At 42.8% G+C, this 18,668-nt stretch overlaps 1 protein-coding gene across 1 annotated transcript in view; it reads left to right on the top strand.

The window, feature by feature from the left end:
• Positions 1-18,668, top strand: part of POLDIP2 (DNA polymerase delta interacting protein 2) — a 1,361,368-nt gene that overhangs the window by 1,078,499 nt on the left and 264,201 nt on the right. Inside the window, exon 10 of the mRNA XM_044054380.1 lies at positions 11,564-11,643. Coding sequence (XP_043910315.1) covers positions 11,564-11,643 — 80 coding nt within the window. The remainder of the gene's footprint in view (positions 1-11,563; positions 11,644-18,668) is intronic.

Raw genomic sequence — 18,668 nt, 5'->3', positions numbered from 1 at the left:
CAGTTGTCCAGCAAATTAAGACCAATTAACCTTGATGCAAAGAAAAATAAAAATAAAACACAAAATAATCACCTAAAATTGTTCAAATCATTTACACTAAAAAAGTGTTCTATATGTATAAAAAACTAGGACACACAAACACCGTTGTATGAATGTATTACACATAAAACAAGTAATCTCCGTGGTATGTCCAAACAACCCATTAAAGTGTAGTGAGTCCAAAAACAAAACAGTGTAAGAAACTTCTCTGTGTGGAAGATTTTCAGTCCGTGTATTTCTGGTTAATCACTGTATATTAATCAGACAATAGTAGAAGTAGCGAACCTAAACTAGTCTCAAGTCAAAACAAAACAAAAAATAATAGAAAATATATAATTGTACAGCTTTACTAAGTATTCAAAAGTAATCCAAGCAGGGCAGGCAGTCTGTTTCCAGTCAGAAATCCTTTAAGTACACAGAGAAGCGATCCAAGTAAAACAAAAATAGAGAAATAATTTTCTCACAACCTTGCTATATATGTGTGTATATATATATATATATATATATATATATATATATATATATATATATATATATATATATATACTTTTTATCAGGCATGGGAGTGGTTTATTGTGCTGTAAAACAGTGTTATTGGTACATGTTAAATTCACATCCCTTCCCCCATCAGTGTGACATTCAAGCTGGTCCTGTCCTACTTAGTAGCTGTCATAATATATAACCCTTATGTACTTTAAATAAAATTTATAATGATGTGGTACCTCCTATTTAACCAGATTATTAAGGCTGTGATTTTATCCAAGACAGTATACTACATGGCTGGAAATATATCAACCTTAGTTCATTTGGCAATCAAATAATATATATAAATATATACATGTACATTTTGCATGTAAAGATCAATTTTAATTTTCATAACCTATTGTTAACAAAGATCGCTTTCGTCCTTCTAGACGACTTTGGATCTGTGTACAAGAACCCTAAAACCAATCTATAAAAAATGTATAATTAGCATTGTTATTACACATCATTTTGAATAAAGTGGAAAAAAGAACCAGAAAAAAATAAGAAAAAATGTATGTATTATGATGGAAACAAAATATACAGTTAAATTTCAACCGATTTAAAATGGTATTTAAAACCAGTTTGTAGAATAAAATGCAATTAGTCATGTAAACAATGTGGCAATTTTCTAAGTTCCAGTTCACTTTTAATTGAACAGTAGTAGTTTAGTCCAGGCTTCCCAAAAGAGTTCAGCTTTAATTGCCACATGAGTTCATGTTTCTCTAGAATATTCGGGATGTCTCCTTCAAGATCACCCATGTCTATGTGATCCAGGATCTGGAACTTAAAACCCGTGCGTCTTTTATGACGAGAAAGGTGTTTGGCTAGTGCATTGTTTTTACATTGAGATGATTTCTGACAGAGGACATGAAATCCTACTCTTGAGTTTATTTACAGTCTTGCCCACATAGAATGCATCACATTCATTGCACTGTGCCCTGTAAATTACTTTTCTAGTGTTAGTCACCCTCTGCACTGGTTTTAATTATCTTCTTTAAAAAAGGGCAATAAAAACTATCACCTTGCCGTATAAATATACAAAATGTACAATTAGTTTCACATCTTTTAGTGCTTTTTTCACATGGTCTAGGTTTAAATTCAAGAAGACTTCTAATGTTCCTGGCCTTCCTATAAACATGATGGGGCATCACCTAAGATGTTAATCAGAAAAGGGTTTCCTGTGACAATGTCCCAGTTTTCTTCAATAATATTTTTGATACTGTTGTAATCCAAATTGTATGTCAGGATGCAGCTATTTTTGCATTTGTTATTCTCTGTGGAATTACTTAACATTTTTTTACTGGGGAGGTTGAGTGAAGGTGCTTCAGTCCTTTTCACTTCTATAATGGGTTCCAGGATGTTTGTTAACATCTGACTTTCATAGCTTCTCACTAGAAAATCATTTTCTAAGTTGTTCAGGTTTCTCAAAAATGGTTCCATCGGTGTGGGGTGTGGTAATTATAGCTAATCTATAGCCTTGGGACTTCACTACATTATACTTGTTTTTTTTAGGACGTAGACTTTTACTGTGGAGCAATAAGTTAACCCTCGGTTTTCTGAATTGATCAGTGGTGATTCTGTTATTGTTGGTGTCCTTGGAAATCTGCATATCTAAGAGAGTGGTTGAAGTACAGCTATGGAAATCAAACAACCCCCTTCCTGAAGTTTACCTCTTCCCATAGCTGTACTTCAACTCTATCAAATTCCTTTTCAGAAATCCTACTGCTTACCCAGAGGTCATCTCCCAAGGACCAAAAGGAATTAAAGTATGGCTTTTGGCAGAAAAATTTAAACTGACCTTCATAGCATACTGTGTCCCGGGGCAACACCACCATTGCAGGTTCCCTGAGCAGGGATCTCCTTTACCCCAATGAATGGATGCTGAAGACTGAGATGATCTTAGACCTCAATCACTAAATGGGATACCCCTGTACATATTTCTCTGCTTTTCCTCTAATCAGGCAGTAACAAAGATGGGGATTCCCGAGCTTTAGACAGATGGAGTAAAAAAGTATACACCTCTGCTATTAGAGCACTAAATTGTCAGTTCCACATGCTGAAATTTCAGCAGCATACCATAGAACTCCTCAAACAAAAAATATCTTCCTTTCTTGCTTGTGCAGAAAATAAAGAATTACAAGAGCTTATGCAATCTGCAAGTTAGGTTACTAAGCACACCTTCCTTCTAGGGCGTCAAAGCCACATTGCATCTTGCAGGGCAGCAGTCACTGGTTCTGTCCTTAGAAGGCATGCTTGGCTTAAGGAATAGACCTTGCCAGACCATGTCAAATCAAAATTATTGGAAGCACCATTGAACAAAGACAATTTGTTTGGCACCAAGGCAGAAGAGGCCTTAAAGATGGAAGAAAAAGCTAAATCTATGCAGACAGTTAGACTTTTTACAGGTCCAACCTCTGAGGTTCAGTAGGCATTGCCCCCCAAGCACTGGTCCTTTCCTGCTCCCTCCAGGCCAGCTCAGCCCAGACCCAGGGGAAGCAGACCCCCCCAGACAACAGTCCCAGGGAATGCAGAGATGCAATGGAGTTCCTCCACTTCAAAAACAGGGAGTGTTAAGCCACCCCCTTATGGTAAGAACTCACAATGACTTTACACCTCCACCCCTTACCTCTGCCTACCTGCTTGTGCCCCTAGGAGGAAAACTATCATTCCATGCAAACGACTAGGCCTCTTAAGAATGACCGATGGGTCCTCAACGTAGTGTCCCAGGGATATAAATTTTATTTCCACACACTGCCGACCCCAAAAGGGTTCCCAGATCTTCCTCCAAACCAGTGGGCAGAGGCCAAAAAGCAAGTCCTTTCCCTGCTCTTTATGAGGGCAGTACAGCATGTTCCTGCAGACCAGACAGGCCAAGGTTTCTATTCCAGACTCTTCCTGGTACCCAGAAAAGTGGGCACCTGGCACCCAATCCTCAATCTATCCATTCTAAAGACCTTTCTGGTGATTTCAAAATGCTCACCCTCCAGCAGCTTCTTCCTATGCTTTCCAAGGATGCTTGGTTAGCCACCCTGGACTAAGAGGCCTACCTACACATCCCAATCAGGGAATCTTGCAGGAAATATCTACGTTTCAGGGCAGGATATGTGCACTTTCAGTTCTTTGTGCTTCCCTTTGGCTTATCCGCTGCTCCCAGAGTTTTCACAAAATGCCTGGCTCCAGCCATTGTTTTTTGCAGACAAAGAAATATTCAAATTTACCCCTACTTAGACGATTGCCTGATTCAGACAGGAAAAGCTGTTACAGCACCTGACCTTTTTAAAGGACCTACTGACCTCCCTGGGGTATACTGTCAACGAAAATAAATCAAAACTAGTCCCCCCACAAAAAATTGTATTCCTGGGAGCAAGTCTGGACACAGCATCCCAGATGGCATTCCATACTCCAGAAAAACAAGCCTACCTGACAGGCTACTTCTCTCAACTAGCCACCAGAACCCAGTTATCCGCAAGGAAAACCCTGCAAGCTCTAGGGTTCATGGTCTCCTGCATTCTACTCATTCCATATGCCAGACTGCATATGAGGAAACTACAATGGTACCTAATAAGCCTTTGGTGTCAACACTCTCAAGACCTGGAAACTGTCATACCTATGATACCTTGTCTAAGGAAAGATTTTCTTTGGTGGGCAGCAACATGCAACCACAACAAGGGACTTCCCTTCTCACAACCCCATGCTGCCCAGACCCTCACCACAGATACATCAGACTATGCCTGGGGTGCACATGCACACCTGGACAGCAAGTGCATCCAAGGCCATTGGAGCCCAAATCAAATACATCTGCACATCAACCAAAAAGAGATACTAGCTCTTCATCGTGCCCTGACAGCTTTGAGACCCCTACTCTCCCTGGGGCCTCTAGTGGTCAAAACAGACACCACCACAGTGATGTGGTATATCAACAAGCAGGGAGGGACTCACTGTTATCCTCTCTGCAGGCTCACCATGACCCTTTGGCACACGGCCTCAGCCATGCAAATACACCTGCTAGCACAATTCCTGCCAGGCTCCCTAAACTCTCTGGTAGACAACATGCGCAGGAACCTGCTAGACCCACACGAGTGGCAGCTAGACCACAGAACCTTCAACCTTGTAACCCAGAAATGGGACACCCCGAAGGTGGATTTCTTTGCCTCCCACTCCAGTCATCAGCTCAGCAAATTCTGCACCAGGGAACCTCACAGCAAGGCCTGGAAAGTGGATGATCTCTCCTTCCAATGGGTAAACCTCTCGATCTATGCATTTCCCCCTCTACCACTCAGACTGCTTAAAATAAGGGAGGAAAAACCAAGGGCAATCTTGATTGCCCCATACTGGCCACACCAGCACTGGTACCCACTGCTGTGCAACCTTTCACCCTTCCCACCATGGCACCTCCCTCAGATCCCAACACTCCTGACCCAGAAGAATGGAGAATTTCATGTATCCACAGTTGCAGATCCTGAACCTGGCAGCTTGGCTTATTCCCTGACCTCTTCTCAAGCTGCCAGCCTAAGCAAACAAGTCCTGGATGTTATACGTGAGGCCAGACACCCCAGCACTAGAAAATCCTATGCTGACAAGTGGAAAAGGTTTTGCACCTGGATGCAGGCTAAGGGAGCCGAAACAGCACATCCCTCCCTTCTGCTCATCCTGGATTACCTAACAGACCTACTACACAGGAGAGTCTATCCTTCTCTTCTATTAAAATTCATGCCTCTGCCATCTCTGCTCATTACAGCACAGAGCCACCTCTCTTCTCACGCCCTCTCATCAAACAGTTCCTAAGAGGGGCTAACAACTTAAGGCCACCCAGAAGAGCTCCTACCCCAGCTTGGGACCTTAACTTTGTGTTGGAAAAGCTCACCTTACCCCCTTTTAAGCCTGCAGCTTCAGCAGAGTTAAAATTCCTCTCTTGGAAAACAGCCTTGCTTCTGGCCATCACTTCAGCTAGAAGAGTTTCAGAGCTACAAGCACTCATGGCTGTAGAGCCCTTCATCATTTTCCATGCTGACAGGGTCTCCCTCTGGACTAACCCATCCTTCAAGCTTAAAGTGGTGTCCAGTGTGGCTGTCAACCAGTCCATTCATTTTGTCCACCTTTTTCCCCAACCCACAAAACAAGGGGGAAAGGATTCTGCACTCTCTAGATGTGCACAGACAGCTCAGATCCTATCTGGATAGGACTAAATATTTTAGAAAAAAACTGACCAATTGCTAGTCAGCTTCGCAGTAGGGGCAGAGGGCAAGGCCATATCCAAACAGTCTCCAAATGGATAGCACACTGCATCCATTACTGCTACAAGCAGCACAGGAAACCACCCCAAAGGGCATCAGGACACATTCCACCAGGGCAACCTCCACCTCTGCAGCTTTTCTCAGAGGGTTCCCCACCAGTGATATCCTGGAGGCTGCAACATGGACTTCTGTTTATACCTTTACCAAGCATTACCACCTGCCTATCTTCTCCAAATCCAGGGCAGGATTTGCCACCGTAGACTTGCAGGGCATCCTAGTCAGCCCCCAGTCTTCTTGACTGCCTCCACCCTTTTCTTCAGCTTTTGGGAATCAACCCAAGTATGATGACTGCAACAGTGAAACACAAAGAACATAGTACAGTTGTGTGCACTTACCATAAATGTAGATGTTAGAGTGTATTCACTGTTGCAGTCCTGGTTTCCCACCCTCCATCCCCCTTCTCTCTCTGTCTCTCTCTCTATTCCTCTCTCCTTACAGGGAATTTTTGGTATTTACTTTCTTCTGGTGGTGGTCTTACGCCATAACCTAGCTCCCTATTTGGGGGCTGTTGTCAGTTGGGGCAAGAAAAACTGATGTAATGGCATCGGCTGCCTGATTTTATAACACTGATGACCTGACGTTAGTCCTGGAGCGACAGCAACTGACGCAGAGATACTAAGCCTCTGGTATTCGGTTCGACTGAAGGCTACCCCTGTCAGGATAACCCAAGTGTGATGACTGCAACAGTGAATACACTCTAACATCTAGATATATGGTAAGTGTACACAACTGTACTTTCTGCTGTAGAACCCATCAAAGAGGACATGGAGAGTGGATGCTTTCTCCTTCAAATGGACAGACCTCTTTCTTGTATACTTTGCTTCCACTGTCTTTAATCCCAAAGAGTGATACTCCTAGCTCCCTTCTGGCCAAGGTAACACATTTTAGTCCTACTGTTGACCTTCAGCAAGGGAATATACTACATTCTCCCCTTGGTGATAGATCTACTTACCCAGCACAAGAGGTCTTTCATGTATCCACACCTGAGCGCTTACAAGCTAACAGCCTGGAGGACTGGATTCTAACATCAACCAGTGCATCTTATTCTACTGAAGTGGTCAATCTTGAGAGGCACAAGACCAACCACCAGAAAATCGTACTTATCAAATTGGAAAATGTTTTCTGCTTGGTGCCAAGCCAAAGGTATGCTGTCACATAATGTTGCCATGAACTGAATGCTGGAGTACATTTCAAATTTATTTAAGCAGGGCCTCTCTTTTTCAAGTGTTAGGATACATGCATCTGCCATTTCTACTTGCATTTCTTGTTCTCCACCCATCTGTACTCGCCCCCATTTGAAACATTTTCTAAAAGGGGTAATTCACCTTAGACCACCCAAGAGTAATCTGGTATCCTCTTCAGACCCAAACTGCATTGAAAACAATTACCTTTTGAGCCAGCTGCCTCATCCCCTCTAAAGATAATCACATGGAAGGGACCACCCTGCTGATAGCTACTACTTGAGTTAGTAGAGTCTCAGAACTACAAGCTCTTATGTGCAAAGAACCCTTCAGCGTATTTCATAAGGATAGTTCTGAGAACCAACCCTTCCTTCATGCCCAAGGTAGTGTCAAAGTTATCCTTAAACCAAGCTGTTCACCTGTCCGTGTTCTTTCTGAAGCATCAGAATAAAGCAAAACAAGTTCTTCATTTACTGGATGTGTGTTGACAGTTCAGGAATTACCTTAGTCGGACTGAGTATCCCATTAGAACAGACTTTAGCTTTTGTAGAAGGGAAGGAAGGTAGACCTGTTTCCAAGCAGACTACCTCCATATTTTTTGTTGTATCCATCATGGAAAACTACCAGCATCTGTCGAGGCACATTTCACAAGACAGAGCAGCCACCTCTGCCTTCTTGAAAGCTGCCCCAACTTAGGCCATCTTTTAAGCTGGCACTAGGTTTTCAGTCCACACCTTTACCAATAACTGCCATTTAGACAGTACATCTAAAGCTAAGACAGGTTTTGCTACTGCGGTTTTGCAGAATCTCTTGTTCCAGGGGACCTCAGATTACCAATCACCTAATATGTAGCTTTAGGAATCCTCCCAAGGATAAGTACTGCAGCACTGACTACAAAGAACATAGTACAGTTGTGTCACACTTAACATAATTGTAGATGTTTGAGTAGGTCAATGTTGCAGTACCAATTCCCTCCCTCCTTCCCCTCTGTCTGCCTGACCTTCATGGCCAGGGGTGGGGCGGTGTACTCTTAAACTGTCATTATCTTACTTCCTCTATTCCACAGTCACTCTGTCTTCTCTTAAGTTTTGGATAACTGGGAGGGTTGCTCTGTCCTCTGGTGTTGAGCTGAACTTTGTAGGCTAGAAAGACCCGAAGATGGTGCTGATGGATACCCATCGTATACCCTGATGTCTGAATGTTGGTCCTTGGACATCCTTTGGCTGCTTCCACATCAGGTGGATCTTTTTCACAGAAAAGTGGAACATTCAGTCACTGTAATTTGAACACCTTAACAATAACAGCATGGATGAGTTGATCCTTATCCCTCATGAAAATTATTCGCAGTAGGACATCTAAGCCATTCTAAGAGGCTCAAAAACCCAGCATCTGGAAATACCTGTCAGAATGCAAGAGATTTTTTATATGGTGCCAGACCATAGGACAAAAACCTTGTCAGCACAGCTGTCCTTGGTATTATCATACCTGGCTGAACTTTTTTCAAAAGTCCTTTTTTATTTTTAGGTAAAGTTTCATGCCTCTGCAGTGTTTGCCTGCCTTCCCATGAAGCCCCCTTCTCTTCTCTAACCTTTTGACAAGACTGTTCTTTAGGGGTGTCATCCACCTGAAGCTTTCCAAGAAAACTTCTGCTTCATCCTTTAACCTTAACTTTGCCTTGGGGAAGTTTACTCTCCCACCTTTTGAACCCACAGGGTCTCTGTATATTGAAGTTATTAACTTGGAAAATGGTTTTCTTGATGGCCTCCACCTCTTCTAGGAGAATTTCAGAGCTGTAAGCTCTTGTCTGCTCAGTGGCCCTTCCTTATGTTTCACCCTGACAGGGTATTTCTGTATACCAACCCATACTTTAAAGCTAAGATTGCCAGATGGATCTCTCAGAATCAAATCTTTCATCTGTTTTTTTTTTATTTTCCTTAAATCAGAAAGCAAGGGAGAGAGGATCAGTTATACATTGGATGTACATAGGCAACTCAGACATTACTTAGGCAAAACAATACATTTAAAAAAAATCAGACCAACTGTTTGTGGTCATTGCATCAAACAAATCGGGCAGCCTAGTTAACAAACAAACTATATCCAAATAGATTTTTTCCTTATTAGAATTTGCTACAGACATCATGGAAAACTGATGACTACAACATATTGGGACGCATTCCACTAGAGCCACAGCAGCCACTGCTGCATTCCACAGGGGTATATATACCAAGGAAATCCTGGAGGTAGGCATATAGTCCCTCTGTTCACACCTTTATGATGCACTATAACCTCTCCTCTTTTCTACAGCTGGAGCTGGGTTCTCTGCTTTAATCCTGTAGGGCCTCCTGGCTTCACTTTAGTACTCTCTCCAACCTCCCAACCTTAGCTTTGGAAATCCTCCCAAGGAGTTATTACAGCAGTGAAACACAATGATCATAGTACAGTTGTACTTACCATAAATGTGGATGTTTGAGCGTCTTGACTGTTGCAGTAGTCTTTCCCTCTCTCCATTCCCCTTTTCTTGCTTTGGGTTGGGGTGAGCACCTTCCCTTTTTCCTTGGTTCCATTCTTAAACTCTCCTTTTGCAGCTTATTTTTCCTCACATTGGCCTTCCCAGGCAGTATGGGGGTTTTGTGCTCCTGGCCTATGTTATGGAGAGCATGCGGCTTCTGTCTTGGTTATGGGCAAGAAAGACATGAGAAATTTAGTACCAGCTGCTGATCCTTTTACCTTGACATCCCAAAGTGGCAAGGAAGTGTGTCTACCTGCCCATTGGGAGGAGGAAGTCTTAATATTTGGGTTGGCCAAGGTCTTTCACAGCCAGAAATCACAAGGAGTTATTACAGCGGCATTGAGAACACTAAAGTCAACATTTGTGGTACATAGCAGAACTTTTGGCAGGGGGCTAGTCTTAAATGTCCAAGGTACACTTCTCCCGGTTAACCCTCCACTGTCCTCTGATTCTTTAGTAAAAATATTTTTAAAGGAGTATGTTCCTTAGATCTCCTAACAGACAAGTGTCTCACTGTGGGACTTGAACTTTGTCAATGAAGAACTGTTCCTGACACCTTCTGAGCAAAGTACTTTGACACTGAAATGTGCATCTTGGAAAGTATTGAACCTAGTGACAATAATGTCAGCGCCAGAAGTATATCTGATTGCAAGAAGCACCACATGGCATTCCATGAGGAACAATGTTAGCCTTAGAACTATTCCAAAAGTGTTTTTGAACAGACTGTCAGCCAAGCAGTTCATTTGCCAACTATATTCCCAAATCCTCAAAGTAATGGAGAAAATTTTGAAGCTTGTCTTTCCAGATACAGATCAGCTGTTACACTGACGGAATGAAAGATAGAAGGCAATTAGACCAGAATTTTGGCCTCTTTGTGCTGGGGTAGGGCCGTTAAAGTGGTCTCCAAGCAAGCTCTTTTGAAATGTCTTGCTTAATTGTATTGGCTTCTGTTATGATTGCAGCAAAAAAAATCTCTGGAGCCCACAGAGCCCACTCTAGCAGAGCAGTGGCAGCCGCCGTAAAGAATGGCTATGCTTAGGGCATTCTTGAGGCATTGACTTGAATTTCTATCATCATCTTCTCCGATCACGGCTAATCTGACTATTTTCTGAAATATTTATATGTCTCTGCCCTTCTGCAAGGCATATTATGATCTCTTCCCTATAGGTTATCCATGTCATTGCTTTGTTACTCTCTCTGTGGACAGGGAATTTTACTGCAACAGCGGTCCATAGAATAAACGTAGTACAGATGTATGAGAAACTTACTGTGACAGTAGATGTTACTAAGTGGGGTCTCAAACCCCTTGACAGTGTTAGTCTTTTTGGTCATGGGTATTGGAGGCTTTATTTCCAGTATAATATCCAGACTTGTCTGTTGTAACTTTTCTGTTTTCCTGTTCATGTTTCTAAACTAGTTTGTATGTCCCGGAACCTTTTTCTCAGTACTGTGCAAATGCTGTAAATGAGGGAGCATGTATGCAGAACAAGATTCTTGTGAGTTTTATAGACCAGGTATCAAATGTCATCATGTAGCCAGGGTGCACTTCTGACACTTTTTCACCAAAGGGGGCAATTGATACTGCAAAAAGTTCCTTCTTTTAAGCAGAACCTCAGATGCATCAGGGTGGGGTGAGATCTTTGAAGTCTGAAAGTCTGACTAAAAGGATGGGTATCCATCTTTCGCTATTTCCATTTAATAAGGAATTGTACTGCAGCGGTAATCCCTCTGCTTCTATAATATTTCTTTGCTGGATTAAGAAAGGTTGGAACCAGTGAAGTTTGCATTCTAAGGTGACCATGACAGTCCACATGTACGTGTTTGGGATTGTACTTAATATTCACTGAAGTTGTGCTTCATTTTTATTCAAGTAGGCAAATGTTTTAATATTGCAGTAACAGTACAAGATTTAAAAGTCGTATTTACAAGACTTTGGAAAAAGTAGTGAAATTGTTTTGAGTATATGTAATGAGCTTTTATTGATGATGTATTATGTATTGCATTGCTTTATACAGGAGCCTGTGCTATCAAGAGAGCAGCCTGCATTTCAGTACAGTAGTCATGTTTCCCTGCAGGCATCCAGTGGTCACATGTGGTAAGAGAATTTTTATCTGAATGCATATCTGACATCTGTTTTATGCACTTCAAACTTTTTTTTACTTGTTGAAATTTATTTTTGAAATGTGCAAGGAAGGAATGACAAGTGGCTGTCCCAAAAGTCAGGCAGTCCTATGTAATTCATTAGAAATTTTTTTCTTTGCTCTTGCCTCCATTGCTAATCATTCAAGTCAGTTGAAAAAATGCAGGGAAATCTGTCCACCAGCGCTAGAACAAGTCTTTAGTCACATGATGCCATAGAAATGACACTGGAGAACTGAGTAAGAGTACATTAAGAGCCAACAAAACTGGGGATAATATCCCAGAAGAGTGAAGTAGGGGGAAAGGCAGATGCTTCCAGTAAGTGTACATTGTCAGAACTGAGGGCAACATTGACATATGTGTTCTTGAGTTGGTTGTACTTTAGATAAATAGCAGTTACCTTTTACATTGTGTTAGTTACTGAGACATCACACACTAAGAATCATGGCTGCATTCCCTGTACCAAAGTGCACTATATACATAAAAGGAATAGGAAGAAACATGGTGAGTTAGTAGCATTCTGCAAGACAGAATCAGGCCAACAAGGGTGATATGCAGCCAGGAAAGGGAAAAAGCACCATCTCTCACCTTGGACTTCAGAAAGCCAGCACACTCAGAACTGGAGTTATTCATAAGCCCAGTAACCAGAGAGCGACAAAAGGTCAGACCGTGGAAGGAGTACTTAGAATGGCTGTACAGAGGTGATGGTTATGTTAGGAGACTTGAAGCAAATGCTGTACAGAAACAAGAGCACTCTTTATTCAGTTCATCCAGGAATGGGAAGTTATTTTCTGTGCAAATTAGTCAGGCCTGAAACAATTAGTGTTGTATCCCATGGGCTTAAAGAGTAATCTGTGGCCTCTTTCTTTCTTTGATTTCTCAAAATGTTTAGGGTTTATAAAACTGTGACTGGAATGAACCACATTACTAAGTCAGGTACTGTGAAAGTTCATAAAGTTAGTAATGCTTCAGTCTTTGACCTTTGCCAGAAATAGTACTCTTAGCACTTGCATTGTACCTAAAATTGTCATAACTTCATTCAGTAGTTCATATGGAGTTGTTTTTGCTTGCATATCCTGGTCTTTATAACTTTGACTGTTAATGCATAGGGCACTGTATTTGCTAGGTATAGCTATTTTAATGCCATTTTTGTCCCTTTTTTTCTCCTTCAGCTACAGTATCTGGTTTTCACTGTTCTACTTGATTTGTTGATATTGGATGATGTCCTGAATGAAGTCACTGTTGCAGTATTCCTGATATGGGTTGTCACCATTGGGGTGTCAAAGCTACCCCTCCCTAGGTCATACATCTGACATGACCTCAACTCATTTGTATGTACAAGCATGGATCCTCAGTTTATCTTACCATCACCATTTAGTCATTTATACCTTTGCTTCAGTCATTTAACCAGATAAGTGCTGCACTGGGAACCTTCCTTTTTTACTTGCTCTATTTTATTGAAAGTTGTTAGATGTCAGCTAGGAAGGGTAAATGCAAGTACTGTAGGCAGGTTCAGTACAAAAACTTCATACCAAGTATTTTTTTTGCTAAGACCCTGAACACTATCACATTAAGTCTGTCAGTTTTGTTCCCCAGACCCTTAGGTTGAGGCTTTCTACTCTCAACAACTACAGATCCAGCATCTTAACTGCTTGATCAGTCCAAGATTGCTGACTACCGATCTTTGGATGTTTCTCTGCCATCGAAGAAAAAACTAGAGAGGCCTTGAATTGATCTTCATTCCAGTGTTTGACTCCAGTGTACATGCTGAGGTTACAGAATCTGCCGTATGTCAGGTTACTTCTCAGTTATCTGCTGCTGAGACCCAGTCTGAGGTTGGCATGGCTCCTGATGCCTTGCAAACTGCTGATACATCCAAGGAACTGTGCCTTCTCATTTCTGAGGAAACATATTTTAGTTAGGGAAGAGATCCCAGGTTCTCTAATAGAAGTCAGACAGGGTTCCAAACCTTTGTCTTATCCAGCTGGATGTCATGCCTAAAAAGAAACAGAAAACTTAGGCATGTGGCCTTCCCTCATCAGCTAAGGAAAGACTGTCACTGTCCCAGGCCAGGTGGGAGAACTATTACCACAGACAAGTGGATCTTCTCCATCTTCAAGGGTGGTTGTCTTTAGAAAATATTCCCCCTGTGAAAGGCATGCCACAACCTCCTCAAAATCAGACATCCCTTCTGGCCCCTACTATTCAAGACCTCTTGAATCACCATCAAGCAAGTCCCAAAGGACTTAACAGGAAGAAGGTTTTACTCCAGGACTTTTCTTGCCCTAAGCAATGAAGGGCAGTGGAGACGCATCTTAGACCTTTGTCTCTCTCCTAAACATTTACTTGAAGGTGCCATCTTTCAAAATGATCTTCACACTCTGTCACTAAATCTAAAGGGTGCCTGCTAACACAATATCCATTCTTCTTCTTGCAGAACATTCCCCAGTTTTTTCTGTAATTTCTCGCATTTTCAGTTTGTTCTGCCTTTTTGTCTTTTCACAGCTCCAAGACTGTTTGCAAAGTGTCTACTTCCAGTGGTAGCTTTCTGTTGCAATAAAGAAATCCAGATTTTCCCCTACTTGGATGACCTACTGATTCAGGCTCTATTTCTAGAAATTCTTCAGCATCTACACTTCACTCTCCAGCTTCTGACTGCAAAAAATTCTACTTGGTCCCTAAAAATAAAATGCATGCCTTCCTTCCCCCAGGAGAAAGTTTGCAATCTGTCCATTTTTTTCCAAAATCTCTCCTCTGCAACTTACTGCTGAGCAAGGTTAATGCTTAGGACTTTGGGATTCATGGTAGCCACCATGCCTGTGCTTCCCCCTGTCAACACTTCACATGAGAAAGTCCAGTAGTACCTGAAATCTGTGTGGTCCCAGCACTGTTACCCCCAGACCCCTGAATCCTCTCCTCCCTTACGGGACAGATCATCCTCAACTTAGATTGCCATTCATGCCACCACCTCCTCTTTAACAGGTACACACAGGCAGCTTCAACAAAGCTTGGGGGGGGCATGAACAGGAGCACACAGAGTGCAGGGCAAATGGTGACCTCAGTTCTTGAAGAAAAGTACAGTTGTGTAAAATCTTACATAACGGTAGATGTCCTTGCCTTCACCACTGCAGTATTCATAACTTACGGGATACCCTGCCATGCCTGCTGTTGCTTTAATGTACACTAAACGTCACCTAAATGCTCCTCACATAGAGTAGGGAGTAAAGGTGATGTTCAGGTGTACCATCCTCAGAACTGATTGCCCCAGCAGGGACAGCAATCCAAGGAAAACCAGAGGGAGCCTGCACATCCAGGAAGGAAAAAGGACTAGGGGGAGGGAGTGAATATTGCAATGGTGAAAGCAAGGACATCTACTGTTATGGTAATATTTTACACAACTGTACTGTCTTTACATTCACCGCTGACGTATTCATGACTTATGGGAGTGCCAAAGCTCGAGAAGGAACTTGGGAGGAGGAGGAGGCAGTTGTAGAGCCCTCCATGAAGCCATAACCAGCTCTGGAGATACCATCAAGCTTGTAGTGTGTGGTAAAAGTATAAGTCCAGATAGCTGCTTCAAGAATAGAATTAGTGTCTGAGCCCTTGAAAAAAGCACCAGAAGTAGCCACAGCTGTAGGAGAATGAGCCTTTGCAGAAGAAGGATGCCTCTCGCCATGAAAAGTGCAACAAAAAGAAATAGCATTTGAAATCCATTTAGACGTTGTTTGCTTGGAAACGTCCAATCCTGAAGACCTAGGATGAAAGGAAACAAACAGCTGATCAGATTTTCTGATAGCATTAGTCTTATCCAAATAAAATCTGAGCTGTCTATGCACGTCTAAGGTATGCAGCCTCTCACTGTCAGAATGCGGACGGGGTGGGGGAAAGTAGGCAAATTAATTGACAACTCATTAACCGCCTTAGGCATAAAAGAAAGATTAGTATGCAAGGACAGCCTGTCACCATGGAATATCAAAAAAGGCAGACAAGCCATAAGAGCTTGCAACTTAGACACCCATCTGGCAGAAGCAAGAGCTAACAAAGAACGGTCTTCCAAGGACAATGTTGCGAGGAAGTTGAAACAGCAGACTCGAAAGGAGCCCGAGTCAATTTCTGCAGAGTGAAATTAAAATCCCAGGGGAGGAGGAACAGGCTTCCTCGGAGGTCTAATATTAAGGATGGCTTTAAGAAATTGCTTAGCCTCAAATCTAGAAGCTAAAGGAGAAGTTAAATTCAGACAGTAGAAAGAGCTGAGAAGTGGACCTTAATAGAAGAATAGGCCAAACCAGCATTGAGCAACTCACATAAATAAGAACCAAGGAAACATCCACTGAAAATGGATCCAGGTCAAAAGAAAGACACCAAATAGTAAACCTCTTACATTTAGATAAGTAGGATTTCCTAGTATTAGGTTTCCTGGCCTCCTGCAGGACCTATATTATGTCCTCAGAAAAAATCTTTGAGGAATCGAAACCCTATTACCCACAGTGTTAGTTTAAGCATGGACAGGTGGGGATGAATGAGAGATCCCTTGTTTTGTGTGAGTAGATCCACCCTGTGAGGTAACTTGTGGTGATTGCCCTTGGCTAGATGCAGAAGTAGAGGGAGCTAGTGCTGTCGTGGCCAAAAGGGAGTTATCAACATGATTTTGGGAGCAACCTGTTGAATCTTGAAAAGGATTCCCAGAATGGGAGGAAGGGCAGGGAATGCATAAAGAAACATCCCTTTCCAAGAAAATGAGAGGGCGTCCACCTTCCACACCAGAGGACCTGGGACTCTGGCACAAAACAGAAAAAGTTGTCTGCTCAGAGGGAAGGCAGAGGGATCTACCTGAGGAGTACCCCCACTATTGAACAATGTCCAGTGAAGCATCCATTTGTGGGATTGACTGAAGGACCTGCTCAGGGTGTCTGCCACAATGTTCTGATCTGAAGGAATATAAACTGCCTGAAGAGTCGCTTGATATTGGATAGCCAGATCCCATACCAGAAGTGCCAACTGGCAAAGGAGGTAAGATCTTGTTCCCCCCGTTTGTTGATGTACCACATAACTGTGGTATTGTCTGTGAATACCTTAAGAGGCCCCAGAGAGAAAAGATGATGAAAGGCGTGAAGAGCCAGCATAAGAGCTCTCATCTCTTTGATGTTGATTTGCTTCTTATACTGGCGAGGTGACCACACTTCCGTAACCTTCAGGGAGCCAAACATTGCTCCCCATCCCACCTCTGAAGCATCTTAACAGATCCTGAGAGGGAAGAGGAGGATGAAGAGAGCCCTGGTTTTGGAGACAACTGATGAATTCACCATAGAAGTTCCTTCTTGAGACGAGGGAGAAGAGAAACTAAAGTCTAGAGGATCCGCATGTTGAAGCCACACCGACTTCAGAAATTTGGCCAGAGTTAGCATCGGAATTGTGGAAGCCATGAAACCTAGAGCTCCCAGAAGCTGCCTGGCTATAAAGAAGTCCAGGGGAAGAAGAGTTTGAAAGTAAGAAATGAGTTAAGGGCTTTGGAGGAGGCAGGTATGCCAGCACTGGCACCTTCTGAATCCTGCAACCCAGAAAGAATGATCCTGAGAAGGAGTTAGGAAAGACTTTTGGAAGTTTATCGTGAACCCCAGGCTGTGAAGAAGAGAAATGGTGAAATGAATATTTTGCAAAAGGACCTCTGGAGAGGATGCCTGAATCAGCACGTCATCCAGGTAGAGAAATATTTGGATCCCTTGAAGCCTGCAGAAAGCCAGTCACAGGAGCGAGGCATTTGGTGAACACCCATGGGGGAGTTGAAAGGCCGAAGGGCAAATGTCAGGAAGCAGCAGAGAAACGCAAAAACTTTACTGGAAAGAGGATGGATCGGAATATGGAGATAAGCATCCTTGATATCCAGACACACCAGAAAGGCATGAGGAAGCAAGAGAGGAAACTGGGTCTGAAGGGGCAACATCCAAAAGGAAGGCACCTTCAGAAAAGTGTTTTAGATAAGAGGGGTCTGGAATTGTTCTCCAAGTGCCCTCTATTCTGAGCACTAGTAATATTCTTGAATAAAACCCCTTCCCCCTTTGTGACAAAGGTGCCTCTTGAATAGTACCCTGAGACAAGAAATCTCAAAGAACCTCTGGGGAAAAAAAAGATGTTCTTCATGTTTCACTGTTCCAGTCATTACATTTGGGTTATCTGCTTGCAGGTAGCCCTCACTCGGCCTGATTAACAAAGTCTTGGGTCCTGCATCAGTTGCTGTCCCTTCTTCCATGACGTCGGGTCGTCAGGGGTACAAAACATGCAGCCAACGCCATTACATCAGTCTTTCTTGCCATGCGGTGCCCGAAGCAGAAGCAGTCCGCAACTGCCGGTTGGCCGACCGACTCCTGAAATTTTCGTTTTCGAGTTTCAGAACCGAAGGCTTCAGCTAAAGCCAAGTACCCTGTTGGGGAAACTTTTTCTTGCTCCTTACCGATGTCAGTAAAAGTTAATTGCATTACTTGTGGAAAGCAAATACCTCGCAAAGATTTTCATTCGTACCCTATTCCTTGCCTAGACCCTGACCCCGACGTACCTTGCTGTCAGTTTTGTGCTTTATTTAATCAGCGCACTATCCATCAGTATATTTTTTTGCCTCTAAATATTTCGGTTCTCAGTTTAATTTTCCAGAAATGTCAGTTAGCCATCCGACTACCGGGATTCCGAAAAAACGCAAAGATAGAGAGACAGGCCGCCAAGGTCCAAAACTGCTGATGATGCTTCTAAGTCAGTCGCCAGTTCGCCAGTACTCAGTGAGGCACTTCCCCCAGCCCCTGATACCCGCTACTTCTGATTCGCAGGCCTCTACTGAGACCCATTCAAAGTCCGGTATGTCGTGAGATGCTTCAACTATGGAACCTGCGTATGTCTCTCCCTTGCATGGGTCCAGAGCCGCTGTGCAGGCACCGGCTTCTGAGGGTGTATCCAGGCCTACGGACTTGCATATTAAACCGACACCTCCTTTAC

Source organism: Protopterus annectens, chromosome 13.part0 (assembly GCF_019279795.1).
Source record: "Protopterus annectens isolate FY-2018-M chromosome 13.part0, PAN1.0, whole genome shotgun sequence".
Classification (NCBI taxonomy): Eukaryota; Metazoa; Chordata; order Ceratodontiformes; family Protopteridae; genus Protopterus; species Protopterus annectens.
The sequence above is the reverse complement of the archived record's forward strand: the minus strand, read 5'-3'. Positions and strand labels throughout refer to the sequence as shown.